The sequence below is a fragment of the Pan paniscus genome, chromosome 20 (genome assembly GCF_029289425.2).
Source record: "Pan paniscus chromosome 20, NHGRI_mPanPan1-v2.0_pri, whole genome shotgun sequence".
Taxonomy (NCBI): domain Eukaryota; kingdom Metazoa; phylum Chordata; class Mammalia; order Primates; family Hominidae; genus Pan; species Pan paniscus.
Genome location: NC_073269.2, coordinates 52,484,133 through 52,501,997, shown reverse-complemented (window position 1 = coordinate 52,501,997; position 17,865 = coordinate 52,484,133). Strand labels below are relative to the sequence as shown.

The window sequence follows — 17,865 nt, the reverse complement described above, 5'->3', positions numbered from 1 at the left end:
AATTCTAATATGTGATAACCAAGAGAAACAATTCTGTATACAGAACGTCTAAGATGTGGTTTTGGTAAGGAAGGTTATACACAAGACAGAGGATGTGGTTTTGTTAAAGGAAAAGCAATTTTACTTAGTTTAGAGGTAAAGGTTGTATTAAATTGAAGGAATAAAAGAAAGAAAAAATGAGATAAACTGAATAGATATGGAAAGTAGGGAGAAAAAAGAATGGAAAAATTTATAAGTTATAAAAGATTCACGGAAATCTTATTTTGTATGGTCAAAGCTGATTGAGATTGGATAGTTTTGTTTATAAGGTTTTATTAAAATTAGCTTTACCATAAATAATACATTGATGCAAAGGAAGAATTTGTTTTTCTCTTTTGAACAAGATTTTGGTATAGTATTTTTTTTTTTTTTTGAGACGGAGTCTGGCTCTGTCGCCAGGCTAGAGTGCAATGGCACGATCTTGCCTCACTGCAGCCTCCACCTCCCGGATTCAAGTGATTTTCCTGTCTCAGCCTCCCGAGTAGCTGGGACTACAGGCACATGCCACCAAGCCTGGCTAATTTTTTTTTTTTTTTTTTTTTAATTTTTAGTAGAGACAGGGTTTCACCCTGTTGGTCAGGATGGTCTCGATCTCTTGATCTCATGATCCGCCTGCCTCAGTCTCCCAAAGTGCTGGGATTACAGGCGTGAGCCACCATGCCCGGCTGGTGTAGTATTAGTAAAAGATAATAAAAGATTTTTCGGCTGGGCGCAGTGGCTCACACCTGTAATCCCAGCACTTTGGGAGGCCGAGGCGGGCAGATCACGAGGTCAGGAGATTGAGACCATCCTGGCTAACACAGTGAAACCCCGTCTCTCATAAAAATACAAAAAATACGCTGGGCGTGGTAGCAGGCACCTGTAGTCGCAGCTATTCGGGAGGCTGAGGCAGGAGAATGGGGTGAATCCGGGAGGCGGAGCTTGCAGTGAGCCGAGATTGCACCACTGCACTCCAGCCTGGGCGACAGAGTGAGACTCCATCTCAAAAAAAAAAAAAAAAAAAAAAATTTTTTTTCACTTATCTTTTGGGTAAATTGCAAAACACAAAACAAAACAAAAATCCCAAAAAACAAACAAACAAACAACACAGAAAAAACAAAAAAGGGGAGAGGGAGAGAAAGATTCTGTTGCTCTTATGCTGTCTTTATTAGGTCTTTTGATTATTTGGGAAACTGAGTCTCCTCTCTACCAAAGAGTAAAGGTTTTTGCTTTTTGAAATCTTCTAATTAACACTTTGGCTAAATGAATGACTATATTATTTCACAGTGATGTGTGATCCTATTTTGATTAAGTGTTTCAAACCTTTGATGCATTTGTAAGGTTTACAAAACCAAATTTCAGGGCTGGGCGTGGTGGCTAACATGTGTAATCCTGGCACTTTGGGAGGCTGAAGCGGATCACTTCAGGCTAGTTCAAGACCACCTTGGCCAACATAGCAAAACCCTGTCTCTACAAAAAATACAAAAAAATTAGCAGGGTGTGGTGGCACATGCCTGTAATCCCAGCTACTTGGGAGGCTGAGGCACAAGAATCAACTGAGCCCAGGAGGCCGTGGTTGCAGTGAGCCAAGATTGTGCCAATGCACTCCAGCCTGGGCAACACAGTGAGACTTTGTCTCCAAAAAAGAAAAAAAAAAAAAAAGAAAAATCTAATTTCAAATTCTAAAATTAAGTCTTTTTGACCTCGAACTAACTTCTGGATGTCAGGGACCCCGGAAGACCAAGAGAGACATATTAGGCTTATCTGGGATGTTAAAAACCATATGGGAAGTATTGTCACGTAGGAAATGGTGCTGATCTTTTTTGTTATATTTGTATGGGTCTCATTAATATATGTTCCAAAATTGTACAGATTTCTAAAAAAGAAACTATGTCCTCATATATGTTATCAGTTATTAATTATGATTATTATATTAAATTGTATGCTGCAGAAATAGCCAAATTTCCTGGTCAATTGAGTCTTTAACCATGGCTGTTCTAAGTCCTCTGTCATACACAGGCAATTATTGTTTTACTTTAATTCTTCTCAAAAAGTATCTTACAGGCCGGGTGCAGTGGCTCAGGCCTGTAATCCCAGCACTCTGTGAGGCCGAGGCAGGTGGATCACCTGAGGTCAGGAGTTCAAGACCAGCCTGGCCAACGTGGTGAAACCCCGTCTCTAGTAAAAATACAAAAATTAGCCAGGTGTGTGGCAGGTGCCTGTAATCCCAGCTACTCAGGAGGCTGAAGCAGGAGAATCACTTGAACCCAGGAGGCAGAAGTTGCAGTGAGCCGAGTTTGCGCCATTGCACTCCTGCCTGGGCAACAAGAGGAAAACTCCGCCTCAAAAAAAAAAAAAAAAAAAAAGTCTAATCCGAAATTCCTCATTTTCCGGGAAAGCCAAATTAAAAGGAGTCTATATGGTCAGTCACTAATCTTGCTGTACTTTATGCAAATAAAGTATAACACTAAAACTTATTTTGAGAATAAATTGGTCTTGCTATTATTAGTGTCTTTGGTAAAACTGGGGGACTGGAGAGGAAAAATGATGCTTCAGTTGCACATCTGTGTTTAGATTCTAGCCCTGACCACTGTTTTTGGGTTTTTATTACTTGCCTACAGTTTGTACTGAATCTTGAATTCTATCTTGGCTACAGTAAGTCCCCAAAGCAGAAGCTGGGTTTCATTTTCCTCATGTTTTTAGTTGGCTCCCTAATTGGAAAAGGCTCTTTTTTTCATTCTGGCGTATACATTCTTGTTTTCATTATAATCCTTATGTGCATTATATTTCTACTATTTAAATTACTAATCTCCTTGTTTTACTTCCGAGAAAATGAAAATCATGGTATTCTGAAGACTAGAGATGACTGGACATGGAGACGCAGCTGTATAAATCAGTGACTTGATTCAGGTCTTCTTTTTGCCACTCTGTGAGGCCATCCTACTTCAGCTTTTGGACACACTGAAAATTCCTCACTGAGCCATCTCCTTCCCCCTCCCCAACATAGAACAGGCCTGTCCTAAAGTGAGCCTTCCTAGTGACGAGGGACACCCTGACACTCAGACTCTGATCAATGCTTTTAAAAAGAAAGATTTTGACCAAAAGGGAAAAATGAGAAAGAAAAGAAACTTTTCCTTGAGTAATGCAAACCCCCTTTAAATGATTGAGCCTAGAGAGGAACTGGAATGAGGGAGCAGTCATGTCCCACTCCCCACCTTGAGAAAAACTCATCCCCCGAAGCCACTGACCCTGTGGACTCAAGAGTAAGAGTCCAGAGACAGCTACACATCAACCTCACAATGCCATACACGGATGCCATCACTTACACCCTGTAATTTAATAACGCAGAGCCAATTACTGATCAATGTTATTTTTTAAACCAATGAGAATTCCTGAAAGACACCCTTTGTAATCACTCCTCCCCGATTTATCCTTTTGTCTTTAAACGCTTGAGCTTATCTGTTCTCTGGAGCACTTCCCGAGATAACTTGAGGCTCCCAGGCTGGTCCTCAACCTTGGCCCAAATAAAATCTCTACTTATATTAATTTTGCCTCAGTTTCTTCCTTTAGGACAACAGGTATAAATGAAGAAACGGAGGAACATTTACGGGGGTAAACGAATGAATAAATGAGTTATGAATTAAGAAATCTCCAGTATTACATTAACACTTTGAAAGAGGCTCAGAACAAGGGTGACATTGTCTCTTATCTCAATTATACCTAATGCCTGAAAGGGGGAAGCCATATATTTGCTGAGATCACGCCTGCTTTTGGAAATTGGCAAGACTGAATAGAAACCTGCAAACCTGACTGGCCTCACCCTGGGAGACATAATCATATAATATGATGAACTAATTATTAATGACCTAATGGAGTTCTAGTAACAAACTGGCCAGTAGTACCTTTTGAGTTGTATATTCTTTGGATATGAGGGAACTGTGTTTGAAGACCACGGGTGGCCAGCAGTACTGTGAAATACAGGTTTGATATTCATCATGTACTGTTTTCTGGCACACAACTCCTAAAATCTTTGGAATCTCCAAAGTGATGTGTCTTTTTGCATGCTCATGCGTTGACTAATGGCTAGCCACCCCTATGTAGTTTCAGGATGGGGGCTGGTCACTGGAATGACCAAAGTGGGCCTGTAAGGTTGGAATGTTTCAGCCCCACCCTCCAACCTCCGGGAGGGGAGAAGGGCTGAAGGTTAAGTTGATCACCAATGGCCAATGGTATAATTAATCATGTCTACATAATGAAGCTTCCATAAAAACCCAAAAGGACTGGGTCCAGGGAGCTTCTGAATAGCTGAACACATGGAGGTTCCTGAAGAGTGGTGCTCCAGGAGAGGGCACGGAAGCTCTGCACTCCATCCCACACGTTGCTCTGCGCATCTCATCTGTATCCTTTGTAGCAGCCTTTATAATAAACTGGTAAATGTGTTTCTCTGAATTCCATGAGGGAGTTCTCTAGCAAATTAATTGAACCCAAGGAGTGGGTCACAGGAACCCCAATTAATAGCCAGTCAGTCAGAATCACCGGCAAAATAACCTAGGTCTTGTGATCAGCATCAGAAATAAGGGACAAGCGGGGACTAAGTCCTCAACCTGTGGAATCTAATGCTATCTCTGGACAGATAGTGTCAGAATTAATTCAATTAGAGAACACCCAGCTGGTGTCCACTGCAGGATCGACTGCTTGGCTGCTGGTAGGGAGAGACCTCCACTCCCTTTCGTGACCAGTGGTCACAGAAACTTTCTGTGTAACTGTTGACTGAGAGAATAGAAAAAACACTTTGGGGCCGGGTGCCATGGCTCATGCTTGTAATCCCAGCCCTTTGGGAGGCTAAGGTGGGCAAATTCCTTAAGCCTAGGAGTTTGAGACCAGCCTGGGCAACATGGTGAAACCCCATCTCCACAAAAATTACACAAATTACCCGGGCTTGATGGCACACGCCTGTAGCCCCAGCTACTTGGGAGACTGAGGTGGGAGGATCGCTTGAACCCAAGAGGCAGAGGTTGCAGTGAGCCAAGATTTGTGCCACTGCACTCCAGCCTGGGTGACAGAGCAAGACTCTCTCTCAAACAAAAAAACAAAAAACAAAAACAAAGAAAAAACACTTTGGTTGTTATTCCTATATTCTCACCTCCTTTAACAGATGAGGACACTAAGTCTGAGAAAAAATGCACTAGGAGCCATGCAGCTGCTACCCAATCTGAGCTGGCTGTGAACCTAGGCGTCCTGGGCCCAGAGCCTGCCCCATCTAGCCCCTGCACTGGTGACCGCAGACTCTCTGCCTGCAGCCCACATGTAAAATAGGGATTTTTATATCACACCCATCACTCATCTGTACTTGTGTAAATGAAAAGTCATTTCCACAAAACAATATTTATACACACTTCCTCCAAACAATGAACCGTTTTTTCTTTTCTGTTTGATGAAGACAAAAGTGCTGAAGCTATTCAACTGATTGTGGCCCAGAAACAGTTACAAGCATGGACTAGGGGTTCAAGTCTCAGCTCTGCCACTTCCCTGCTGGGTGACCTTGGAGGAGGGACATCTCCTCTCTAGGCCTCAGTCTGAATTCAGGCTGAATTCAGGTGCACAAAGGGCTCCCAGCAGTGCTGGGCCCAGAGTGAGCAGACAGCTGAGGAAACCGAGGCTAAGGGGAGCTCCCCCGCCCAAGGCCAAGGTCACGTCTTTGCTCTGCTTCCCTGGCGAGCTTCTGGTCTAGGAGGAAACTCTAGCATCCAGCAAGCAGGAGGTAGAGTCTTGGGAAGATGAACTGTCCCAGGGCACATGGAGCCTGAAGAACTGCACAGAAAGGAGCAAGGCTGAAGGCCTGCAGGCATATGGATGGCCTGATGACAGGTAAGCCCTCATGTTCATGTGGGGGTCCCCAATGCTGCTGGGAGAGCCCCCATGGGGAAATGGGCCATGACAATTTAGGTGCTGGGTATTCTGTAAAAGACTCTGAATTACCCACCCCCTCAACCCTCCCTGCCATCCGCCAGGCCTGGGACACAGCTCAGACGTGGCACACCCACAAGATGGCTGAAGCCAACCAGCCCAGCCTCAGGGAGTATGCGGGGTTGGGCTCTAGACTGGGCCAGAGCCTTGAAAAGCCTGCTCCTTACCCTGGGGAAAGACACTCTTACAGCCCCACACTTGACGAAGACCCTGCCTGCAGCCCCTGCTCCTTACCCTGGGGAAAGATGCTCCTGCAGCCCCACACGAGATGAAGACCCTGCCCTAAACCTGTCCTTGGGGCTCCTCTCTTCTGCCCCACTGTCTCCCCAGGCCCCCTTCCCACCTGGAGCCCTGCCCCAACCCAACACCGACTGTCCTTGGTTACTCATTACTGAGCCCTGCAGCTCGTGACCTTTACTCAACCATGTCATCACAGCCACAGCCATCCGGAGGCGGCCACTCCTCTTGTCACCATTTTCTAGATTAGGACAGGAAGAGACAATGAGGGAGGGGCTTGGCCAAGAATGGCTTGGGAACCCAAGCTGGGAAGGCCTCTGCTCTGCTGCCCCTGCCCCCACCCTTCTAGGTGTCGCCCTAACCCCCCGCCACATCTCTGCCCCCATCCTAACATGTGTCCCCTGGACTCATGCTTAGCTCAAGCCTTCACCTGGCCTGAAGTCCACCCTCCACCCCAGGCCAGCGGCCAACAGCCAGGACAGTGTCTGAGCTGGCTCCACCGACTGCAGACTCGTGCTTCTCAACCCCCGACCAACTGCAGACTCGCGGCTCCCAGCTCCCTGGTTGCCCCTCCCTACACGACAGAAGCAGCTCCGAGTGTGATGGTTGCAAGGGAAGGAGGGAGTGAAGTGTGTCTGTGTGTGGGGGCAGGATAACGATCCTCTCGACACACACTGACCAAGCCCCCTGCTGCACCATCCCCATGCGCAGGACAAGCGCACAGCCCCGTCTCAGGGAGCGAACTCTGAGGTGGGAGAGATAAGGCCCTGAGGGCCAGGCCTCCTGGGTTCAAATCCCAGCTCTGCCACTAACCAGGTGGGGGTCACTGGGCAGGTGACTTCACCCCTTAGGGACTGTTTCCTCATCTGTGCAAGGGGAGTAATCCCAGTTCCCACGTCCCAGGGTGCTGTAATGATTCAGCCAGCCTCCCTCAAGGAAGATGCAGAGCACACCTGGTGTGAAGGTGTGTGCTTGCTCTGCAGAGCCTCATACCGTCAGGATTTTCATTAGGTGGGTGAGGGCACTAGCGAATTCTCACTGTGCCCTAGGTCCCCTCCCTCATCAGCATATCACTGTCTGCTGTCCCTGGCAGCGTATCACCCTTCTTGTTTTGTTTCTTTTTTTTTTTTTTTTTTTGAGACAGGGTCTCACTGTGTCGCCCAGGCTGGAGTGGAGTGGTGAGAGCATAGCTCACTGTGGCCTTGAGCTCCTGAGCTCAAGTAATCCTCTTGCCTCAGCCTCCTGAGTAGCTGGGACTAAAGGTGCGTGCCACCATGCTTGGCTAATTTTTGTATTTTTTGTAGAGATGAGGTCTCCTCCCTACGTGGCCCAGGCTTGTCTTAAACTCCTGGGCTCAAGCAATCCTCTCACCCTGGCCTCCCAAAGTGCTGGGATTACTGTCGTGAGCCACTCTGCCCGACTGCCCTTCCTCTTTTCTTCAAAGTGCAGATCCTCACCTGCAATTATTCTGCTAACCTATTCAGTGGTGGGTTTTCTGCCTGCCCCTGAAAGACAAGCTCCACCAGAAGAAGAGAGGCCGTGTGGCTCCTGTCCAGCACCAGCACTAACAATGACAGTAACCATCAGGTGAACCATCACAGGACACTGACCCCGGGCCAAGTACTGGTCTACTTGTGTGAAAGGCAAAAGCTCACTTTTCCTCACCGCTACCCTTGAGGCTGATCCTCTTGTTCTCCTCATTTCACGGATATGGAAAGGAAGGCGCAGCGAGGCGGGGTAACTGGCTCAGGGTCACAAAATGTGAGATGGCTGAGCAGAGCTGTGGCCTGGGCACTCTGGCCTGGGCCCAAGGCCCCACAGGCACTTGCTGGCTGGCTGAGTGGTAAGTAGAGGAGTGAATGGCTCCTCACACCCGTCCCCGCCAGCCCAGCCCTCAGTATCTGCCTGGCTCAGGTGCCAGGCCTGGCCCACTCCCCAGCTCACCGTCTCGTAGTCTCGCAGCGCGGCCCGGAACTTGCCCAGTGCCATGTTGCTGGCAGCCCGGCGGTAATAACCCTTGATGTACTTCTTGTCCAGCTCGATGGCCCGCGTGGCGTCTCCCAGCGCGTAGCCATAGCACTCGGTGCGCAGGTAGGCCAGGCTGCGGTTGCCATAGTAGATGGCATTGCTGGGGTTCAGCTCGATGGCCTGGCTGTAGAACTTGATGGCGTTCTCGTAGTCCTTGGCTGCGGAGACAGAAGAAGAGGCATGAGGCAGTGCTCCAACCCTGCGAGGACAGGCCCTGGGCTGGGTGATGCCCAGTCTCCCTGTTCACAGATGGGGAAGCTGAGGGCTACCCTGAGCCCAGAGACATCTCTTCAGCCTGCCCCTCCTGCCTGTCCCAATCAACCTAGCTCAGGGCTTGTCCTCTCGGCCACAGTCTCCAGGACTCCACACACCCGCCCGCCCACCCCTCCAGCCCCAAGCTGGGCACTAGCAGCAGACTGAGGGAAGAGCACTCCGATAGCAAGAAGAGCAGGTGCAGAGGCCCAGAGGCGGCTGAGCCTTGTCTGAGGGCCAGTGAGAGCTGAGGCAGCTGGGTGGAGTGGGCAGGGGGAGGACAGATGAGGCAGGGAGGCTGGTGGGACAGATCCCTGGGCCCCGGGCAGCCACAGTGAGGTCTGGACACTGATGTTCTAAGTGTGGAGTGACAGGATGTGACATCTGGCCAAGGAGGAGAGGTCGGATTTTATTTGAGATGAGCTACAGCTGTACCCTGCAATTTACCTCGTGACCTGTGGAATCCTCATGTCTCCACGGGAGTAAGGACCATCTGGTGCTCACTTTACAGACAAGCCATGGAGGTCTTGCTCAAGGTCAAATGCCCTGTCTGCACCTGCAGAGCCAGGCTTGATCCCTCCCTCGTGCCCATTTGACTGGCAGGAGAGCCAAGGCTTAAACAGCCTTAGAGGCTTGTCCCCACTGGGGGCCGTGATGTACCAGAGCCATGCAGGGCTTTAGTACACAGGTCCCCCTTCACTGAACTCTCACAAGCCCAGGGAAACTGCATTAACCCCCGTCTCCAAATGTGGGGACTGAAGCTCAGGGAAGAAAGGCCGGTGCTCAAGGTCACACAGCAGGTGACAAGTGGGCCTTCTTTTTTTTTTTTTGAGATGGAGTCTTGCTCTGTCGCCCAGGCTGGAGTGCAGTGGCGCGATCTCCGCTCACTACAAGCTCTGCCTCCCAGGTTCACACCATTCTCCGGCCTTAGCCCCCCGAGCAGCTGGGACTATAGGCGCCCGCCACTATACCCGGCTAAGTTTTTATATTTTTAGTAGAGACGGGGTTTCACCATGTTAGCCAGGATGGTCTCGATCTCCTGACCTCGTGATCCTCCTGCCTTGGCCTCCCAAAGTTCTGGGATTACAGGCATGAGCCACCGCGCCTGGCCGACAAGTGGGTCTTCTGAGCCAGGCCAAGACCAAAAGGCTCCCACTCTCATGCCCCATGCCATGGTGACCTCTGGGCAGGAGCGTGGCACAGGGGTAAGCACAGAGGCAGGAGTAGGTGGCCTGGGCCCAGTCCCTAGCTCTGCCTCTTACTACCTGGGTATCCCTGGGCTACTGAGGAACCCCCTGTGGACTAGGGTTTCCTAGAGTCCTTCTACCAGCAGCCCTGAACAGAGTCCCCACCCTCACTCCCATTTTAATGTTCTCAACAGCACTCCGAGAGTCCTTCTACACACAGCCCTGCCCTCCCAGGGCTTACCATCCAGTGGAGGAGACAGATCCATCCCTAGACAGTGGTGCCCAGTGTTTAGGGTTGGGGCAGCTCGGAGGGGACACTGGGGCTGAGACCTGGAGGATGGGAGTCAGTTGGGTGAAGAGATGGAAGAAGAGAGTCCCAGGCTCCATGAGTGGCTCCAGAGGGAAAGGAAGGAGGGATGCAGAGAGAGATGAGGACTGACATTACAGAAGGGAGAAGCTGGGTCCTGGGGATGTGGCCAGCAACAATCTAACAACAATCCTCTTTGCCACGCTAACTCCTGGCAATCTTTCAAATGCTCACATGTCCCCTCCTCCGGGAAGCCCTCCTTTACTCCCAGGCTGGGTCAGGCCCCCGGCTGGGCTGCCCCAGCCCCTGGGCTCTCCTGTGCGAGCCCTGTCCACTCTCATCGTCACTGTTAAGTAATGAGTGTGTCCCTCCAGAGCTGTAAGCCCCAGGAGGGCAGGGCCCGGGACTTCCCAAAAACAAGCAAGGGCAGAACCGGGCAGCCCAGATCTGACCGACCCTCCCTGGAATGCCAGCGCCTTCGAGGACTCCTTCAGGCCTCCTGGCTGTGGTCCAGAGGCCGCCTGGCCCGTGCTCCTGATGGGGCAGCTGTTACACCAGTGGCACAGGGAGGGGATCCTGGAGTCTCAGGGCCTGCCACCCGGCTCTGCAGATCTCTAACTCGAGGCTGCAGGCAAATAGCCTCCTCTTTCTGAGCTCTGCCTCACTGGGTGGCCGTGAGGGTTTTACGAACTTGTGTAAGAAAACTGGCTGCAGCAAAAGAAGCAGGCAAAAGAAGTGAATGCGTGAATGACTAAATGAAGGCAGGAAGTGAAGGGAACAAGAGGAAATGGGAGGAGGGTTTTACGAACTTGTGTAAGAAAACTGGCTGCAGCAAAAGAAGCAGGCAAAAGAAGTGAATGCGTGAATGACTAAATGAAGGGAGGAAGTGAAGGGAACAAGAGGAAATGGGAGGAGCCTGTACTGCACGGGTCGACCCACATGCCATATCCTGGTCCTGTTCTATGCGCTTTACAAACAGGACCATATTTAAGCCTCAAGACATTCCCCATTTTAGATGCAAGGAAACAGAGGCCCAGAGAGGTTAAGTCATTTGTCCAGGCGTCATCAAGCAGGTAGAGGAAGACACAGGGTTTGAACCCAGGCAGCCTGAGCTCTCAACCATGGCCTGCTTCCTCCCCACAAGCTCTTATACCTGGAGCCTCCTTAGGGGTTAAGCATAAGCCCCCACCCCCCATTTTACAGAAGCAGGGCACTGAGGCCCACAGAGAGGGGAAGACAGTTGAGACACTTCCCTTAGACTCGGACATGAGATGGGGGACGAGGCTCTGCCCCCAGGATTTCTGGAATAGGCCTGAACTTACAGAGCAACCAGCCACAGTTGAGGGGACAGTCCTCTGAGCCTTGGGACCTCTCTTCTCCCTGCTGGGGCCCCTCTTCTCCTCAACAGGGCCAGTACAGCTTGGGAGGAACCTGAACGTGGGAGCCAAGCACGTGGCGAGGAAGGGGATATCCGGGCCCTGCTGCTCACACACTCTGACCTTGGGCGAGTGGTTTTTTCACTTCTCCGAGCCTTGCTTCCTTTATAAAACAAACAGGGCCACTCCTAGCCATCTCCCAGCCCCCGGGGAGGATTAAACCCCACAGTGTACCTGGCCACCACAAGGCTCAATTAAGGTGAGCTGTCATTATTCTTTTTTATTGTTATTCCCACAGCCCTGGAGCCTGGGGCTCTGTGCCTGCTACTGCCTGACAGACAGCAAGGGGCCTGGGCCAGCAGGGCCGTTCTCCTCCGTGCCAGCTCAGTGCCAGGCCCCTCTGGCTGCCTGCCCAGCCCCAGGACTCCTGAGAGCCTGGATCCCAGGTCCTGGGGGGCAACGGGCTCCTCCCAATGGCTGCTGTGGCCCAGAATTCTGATGCGGCCTCAGCAGCAACCCCCATGCAGGCTGCTCCCATCCCAGGGAATTCCACCTTCCACCCCATCACCCAGCTGAGACAGCCTCATCCTGGACTCCTCTCCATCCCTCAGCCCCCAAAGCCCGGTAGTCACTTCACTTATTCTGCCAAGTCAGCCTCCTGAACATCTCTCAGATTCAGCCACTCCCTTCTCACCCTCCAGCCCCACCCAGCCCTGGTCTGGCCTCTCCTGCCCAGGTTCCTGGCTCAGCCTCCACCTGGCCTCGCAGCCTCTTGTCCTGCCCCTCCAGAGGGGTGTTCCTAAAACACAAACCTGACCCTGTCCCTTCCCTACTCAGAACCTCCCAGGGCTCCCCAGAGCCCCACCCCCAACCGCCACCCCACCCCAGAAAGCCCTGGCTCCTTCCCACAGCCCTGCGCAATCTGCTCCCTGCAAACTCATCATAACCTCCTCCAGCCTCCTATGCTGTGGCCCCACTTATGGCCTCCATGCCAGGCTCTGCTCACCTTTGGGCCTTTGCCACCTGTTTTTGTTTTTTTTTCCCCTGCCTGGAGTACCGTCCACCCTCCCTCCAGGCAGCCACTCTCACTTCCTCCCTGAAACACTTCTTGAATCGATTTCTGTCCCTCCAGCCTGGCTGGCGATCACCACCCCTCACCTGTCCACTAATCTAGACTCCTTCCTGTCTTACCCTGGAGTCCAGTCTCTGCATGGCAGCCAGGGATCTTTTCTGAACACTAACTGAACCACAGCACCCCGCTCTTGAAACTTCCCATGGCATCGACCACCCCCAGGATGACACCCATATTCCCCAATCTGACTTCCAAGGTTCTACCTCTGGCCTCATCTCTCACTGGTCCTACCTCCCTCTCACGGCTCCCACCGGATCAAACTTCTCCACACTTTGCTTCTGCTCCCGTTGGAGGCCAACTCTCTTCCAGGGCTCCAGATCCTTCCCACGTCCACCTTCTCCAGGGTTTTGCTGCTGCAAGTCTCCCCCCTCCCGTGCAGAATCAATTCTCCATCTCTATTGGACTCTACTGTCTTCCATCCTTACAAAAAATCCATCTTTCCCTGACACTGCATGTTCTCTCTTTTTTTTTTTCTTGAGACGGAGTCTGTTGCCCAGGCTGGAATGCAGTGGTGTGATCTTGGCTCACTGCAGCCTCTGCCTCCAAGGATCAAGCGATTCTCCTGCCTCAGCCTCCCAAGTAGCTGGGACTACAGGTGTGTGCCACCACACCCGACTAATTTTTTTAGCAGAGATGACGTTTCACCATGTTGGCCAGGTTGGTCTCGAACTCCTGTGCACGTTCTCGTCTTACCACCCTCCCCCATTTCTCCACTCCCCTTCAGAACCAATACTCCTAACACTTAACATTTGCTGTCTCCACTTCCTCCCCTCCCATTCACTCTTCAGCACCTCCTGGCTGCATCACCCCCATCACTCCCCAATAACTGCTCCTGTCAACATCACTACCAGCATCCATGGAGCCAAAGCCAATGGCCAGTGTTTGCCTTGGCAGCATCGGACTAAAGGCACCAGCTCCTTGTTCTAGAAGCGCTCTCTTCTCTCAGCCTTCCCGACACCTTTCCTGGCTTCCTTTCCACCTCACTAAGTGCTCCTCCTTAGCCTCACCCTCTTCCATTTGGGTTCTGTCCTAAGTCCCCACTCCAGACCCTCTTACTAGATGATCTCATCCATTCCCAACCATAGTTTGATCACGCCCAAATTCTTCTCCAGTCCAGACTGGCCCATTTACTTACTCAATGTGTCTTCTTGTAGGGCCAGGCGTGGTGGCTCATGCCTGTAATCCCAGCACTTTGAGAGGCCGAGATGGGCGGATCATCTGCGGTCAGAGGTTCAACACCAGCCTGGCCAACATGGCGAAACCCCATCTCTACTAAAAGTACAAAAATTAGCTGGGCATGGTGGTGTGCGTCTATAATCCCAGCTACTTGGGAGGCTGAGGCAGGAGAATCGCTTGAACCAGGGAGGCGGAGGTTGCAGTGAGCCGAGATTGCGCCATTGCACTCTAGCCTGGGCAACAAGAGCAAAACTCCCGTCTCAAAAAAAAAAAAAAAAAAAAAAATTCCAAACTGGTCTTTGCAATGACTCAGGGAGACCCTGCATGATCTGGTCTCTGTCCTAATCTCATCTTGTTATTGGTCTCCCCCTAAGTAGCCAAAGCCCCAGCCATGCCAGTATCCTTTCATTCCCCATCCCAGGGCCTTTGCACAGGCTGCTTTACCTCCCTGAAACACTCCTCTCCAGTTCTCCCTCTGTGAGTGTCAGCTTAAACGCCTCCTGCTCAGTAAGGCCTTCCCCCACTACCCTATCTAAAGTAGCCTCCAACCCTTATTCTCTACTTCATCACACTGCTGGTTTGCTTTCAAAGCACTCATCACAATTTAAGTATTTTACTTATTTACATGGTTTTTTTTGTTTTTTTTTCATGTTTGGTTCACCTGCAAAATTACAAGCTAAGGACAGGGCCACATCTGTCTCATTCACTGCTATATCCCCAAAGTCAAGCACAGTCCTTGGCACATAACAGGTAGTCAATAAATATTTGTTGAATTAATGAATGAATGGGTGCCCCACACTTGACTCTCAATATTCTAAGTGATACTATTCTTAAGGATCCCCACCCCTACTCCCAAGGCCCCCACCATCACATTCCTTTTCCTCGGGTCAGCCCAAATCTCCTACTTCCTTGTTCCCCCCATCTAATGATCCATTCCCCACCCCCACGATTGCCTTCTCTATTGGGACTGTGCCTCCTCTACCCCCTACTTGGCGGCACCCACCCCAGGACTCCCCATTTGGTAGCGCCATCAATCACTCCCCGACCACATGTCACTGCCTGGTAGCGCCCTCTACAGGCCTCACGTTTGGTAGCGCCCTCATTCCAGTCCCCCTCTCGCCCCACAATTGGTGGCGCCCTGCTCAGTCTCTCCACTGAGTAGCACCCGCTCCGCACGCCACTCCTAGGTATCACTCTCCGAAGCCCCCTATGTCGCCCCTTGGCAGCGCCATCCTGGACCTCCCCACGCCCGGTCACTTGGTAGTGTCTGCCCCGCGCCCAGGCTGCAGCTCCGCGTTGCTATGGTTCCGCGCGGGCCCGGCACCCCTCAGCCTGGGCCACTGTCCACCCTCCCTGCCAGGCGGGCGCACCTTTGAAGTAGTCATTGGCCTGAGTCTTGAGCTCCTCTGCCCGCTTCAGAGCTCCATCAGCCGGGGGTTCGTCCCGGGGGGGCTCAGCACACTCAGTCCTCTCGCCCTCCGCCATCGCCATGCCGCAAAGCGACCCCTACCCTGGCAACGGCCTCCAGCGGCACCCGGCCGAACCGTCGCGAAGGAGCGCCGGGTGGCCGCCGCCGCTGCCGCACAAGTGTCGTAAAGCGCGGGCCCTGAAGGCGCCCTTCACGCGCCTGCGCAGGTCCCTTTCGCCATAGAGCGCGCGGAGGACAAGGTGACCAGAGGTTCCCCAGACGGTACCCCTGGTAGAGAGAGCCAATAGGAAATGAGAGAAGGGGCGCGCGGGGAAACAGACGTGGTGTGGCCTCTCCTCCCAAAGTTACCGTGTTCCAAGGCTGTAAAAAGTTTCTCGGTTCTGAAAGTGGGATTTCCCCGCTGTCCTCTAGGGTTGGGGGGTGGGTTGTGAATGTCGCTGGCGGGTGTGGCTGTTTTGCAAGGCAGCGCCATGCCCTACGCGGAGCCGGACCCGGGCGTCGAGCCCTATTGTCGACTACCTGTGTGACCTTGAACAAATCTTCCCTTCCTCTCTAGGGCCTCAGTTACCCATCTCTGAAAAATGAGTGGTTTCTCAAGCCAAAAAGGGTCCAACCTTGAGGGTCAGTGTTTGAGTTTTTAACTGAAGGCACTCTGGATTTCAAGTCCTGAGCAAGGCTTAGAAGTGTGTTGCACCATCTCCTTTCTTCCTGTGTTCAGCTTCCCAAATCCTGAATCTTCAAATAAACTCTCCTGTTTGTGTTTTTACAGATTCTCTTGTCTGAGATCACAGCATTGATTGCATGCACTCTGCCTCCCTCCAGTTTACCCTTCACTTTTTTTTTTTTTTTTGAGAGGGAGTCCCCCTCTGTCGCCCAGGCTGGAGTGCAGTGGGGCCATCTAGGCTCACTGCAACCTCCGCCTCCCGGTTCAAGCGATTCTTCTGCCTCAGCCTCCCAAGTAGCTGGGATTACAGGCACCCGCCACCATGCCCGGCTAATTTTTGTATTTTAGTAGAAACGGGTTTCACCACGTTGGCCAGGCTGGCCTCGAACTGCCGACCTCAAGCTATCCGCCCGCCTCGGCCTCCCAAAGTGCTGGGATTACAGGCGTGAGCCACCGTGCCCGGCCGAGGGATCTTTCTAAGACATGATAAAACCGTGGCATACCCTCGCTCCCAGGCTTCCATGGCCCCAGCACCCTTAGGAGAAAACCCAAACTCCTGATTAGGAGACCCTGAATAGTCTAACCTCAGGCCGAATAGTCTAATCTCCAGATTCCACCCCTTTGCCAATCCCCACCTGCCGTACACCCTTCCAGTCTGTCCTTTCTAAGCCCTCATGTAGCACTAAGTCCTGTAAGGCTCTGGATCCCCTCCTGGAAGCACACTCCCAAACCTATCTATCCCACTCCCAAACCTCTTGTTAGTCCAACCCCATCTTTCCCACTGGCCCCCAGCACAACCAACAATCACCCTAAAGGGCAGATATTAGTATCATCTCCATTTTACAGATAAAGACACAGACTTGCCGAGGTGTTTGACGAAGGTCACGACAACATAAGAAGGTGACAGAGCCAGGATCAGGAATCCCATCTAATTCCTATGTCCTTCATTGCCACGCTACTGCCTCTGTAGGTGCCAGAGCCCATCTTGGTGGGTTAGTAAATTTTTCTTTTGTTTGTTCGTATTGTTTGTTTTGGGGTTGGGGGAAAAGGAGCTGCCATAGTGGATTTGAATTGTGGGTTTGAGTCCAGCGGAATCCTTCCTGACTCTGTGACCTTGGGCAAGTGATCACCCTGTTCTAAGCCTCAGTTTCAACCTCTGTAAAGTGGGGATAATAATTATCCCCATCATACAGGATTAGAGGAGAGTTCGATAACATGAGTACAGCATTTGTCAGGGAGCCTGACACAGAATAGTACTTTTATATTGACTCCATCACAAATACTCAAAGTGGGCTGGGTATGGTGGCTCATGCCTGTAATCGAAGCACTTTGGGAGGCCAAGGCAGGCAGATCACTTGAGGTCAGAAGTTCAAGACCAGCCTGGCCAACATGGCAAAACCCCGTCACTACCAGAAATACAAAAATTTAGCTGGGCATGATGGTGCGCACCTATAGTCCCAGTTATTAGGGAGGTTGAGGCAGGAGAATTGCTTGAACCTAGGAGGCGGAGGCTGCAGTGAGCCGAGATCGCGCCACTGCACGACAGCCTGGGCTACAGAGTGAGACTCTGTCTCAAAAAACAAACAAAACAAAACAAATATTCAGAGTTGGGCAGAGTGCCTAGTGCTGTGATGGGAGGGGGCTTCCAAGGGGAGCTTTTAGGGGCACTTTACCCAATTGGAGCAGGCAGGGAAGGCTTCCTGGAGTAGCTGGTACCTAAACCAAGATGTGAAATATGAGTAGGAGGTAACCAAGTGAGGAGAGAGGGGAAGGGAGAGAGGCATTTCAGGCAGAAGAATAGGAAGTGCAAAGGCTTGAGAGTGTTTTTCTTCCCTTGAAGAGATTCCTATGTGCAACCCTGTATGGGGGGTAATGAGAGTGACGTACATGACAACAGACACACCCACCTGCACATGAGTCCTTGGACACACACACTTGCACACACATGCTCACTTAACTGTGGGCAATCATGTCACACAGACACACATTGGTACCCAGAATTACAGCATCAAGCAGTCCCACACATGTACACAGAATCACATCATACAGACATACATAGGCAAAAAAAAAAAAAAAAAATCACAGCACCTTC

General features: G+C 51.3%; 1 protein-coding gene across 2 annotated transcripts in view; it reads right to left on the bottom strand.

The window, feature by feature from the left end:
* The window catches only part of PPP5C (protein phosphatase 5 catalytic subunit), a 43,818-nt gene extending 28,350 nt beyond the window's left edge, over positions 1-15,468 (bottom strand). Inside the window, exons 1-2 of one of the 2 annotated variants that reach the window (XM_003817491.5) lie at positions 15,051-15,468; positions 8,167-8,408 (exon numbers count right to left, since the gene is read on the bottom strand). In XM_003817491.5, the coding sequence (XP_003817539.1) occupies positions 8,167-8,408; positions 15,051-15,171 (363 nt within the window). In that variant the 5' untranslated portion in view covers positions 15,172-15,468. The remainder of the gene's footprint in view (positions 1-8,166; positions 8,409-15,050) is intronic. The other variant, XM_063600423.1, reaches the window with a different exon arrangement.
* Between the last annotated feature and the right edge of the window lie 2,397 nt (positions 15,469-17,865).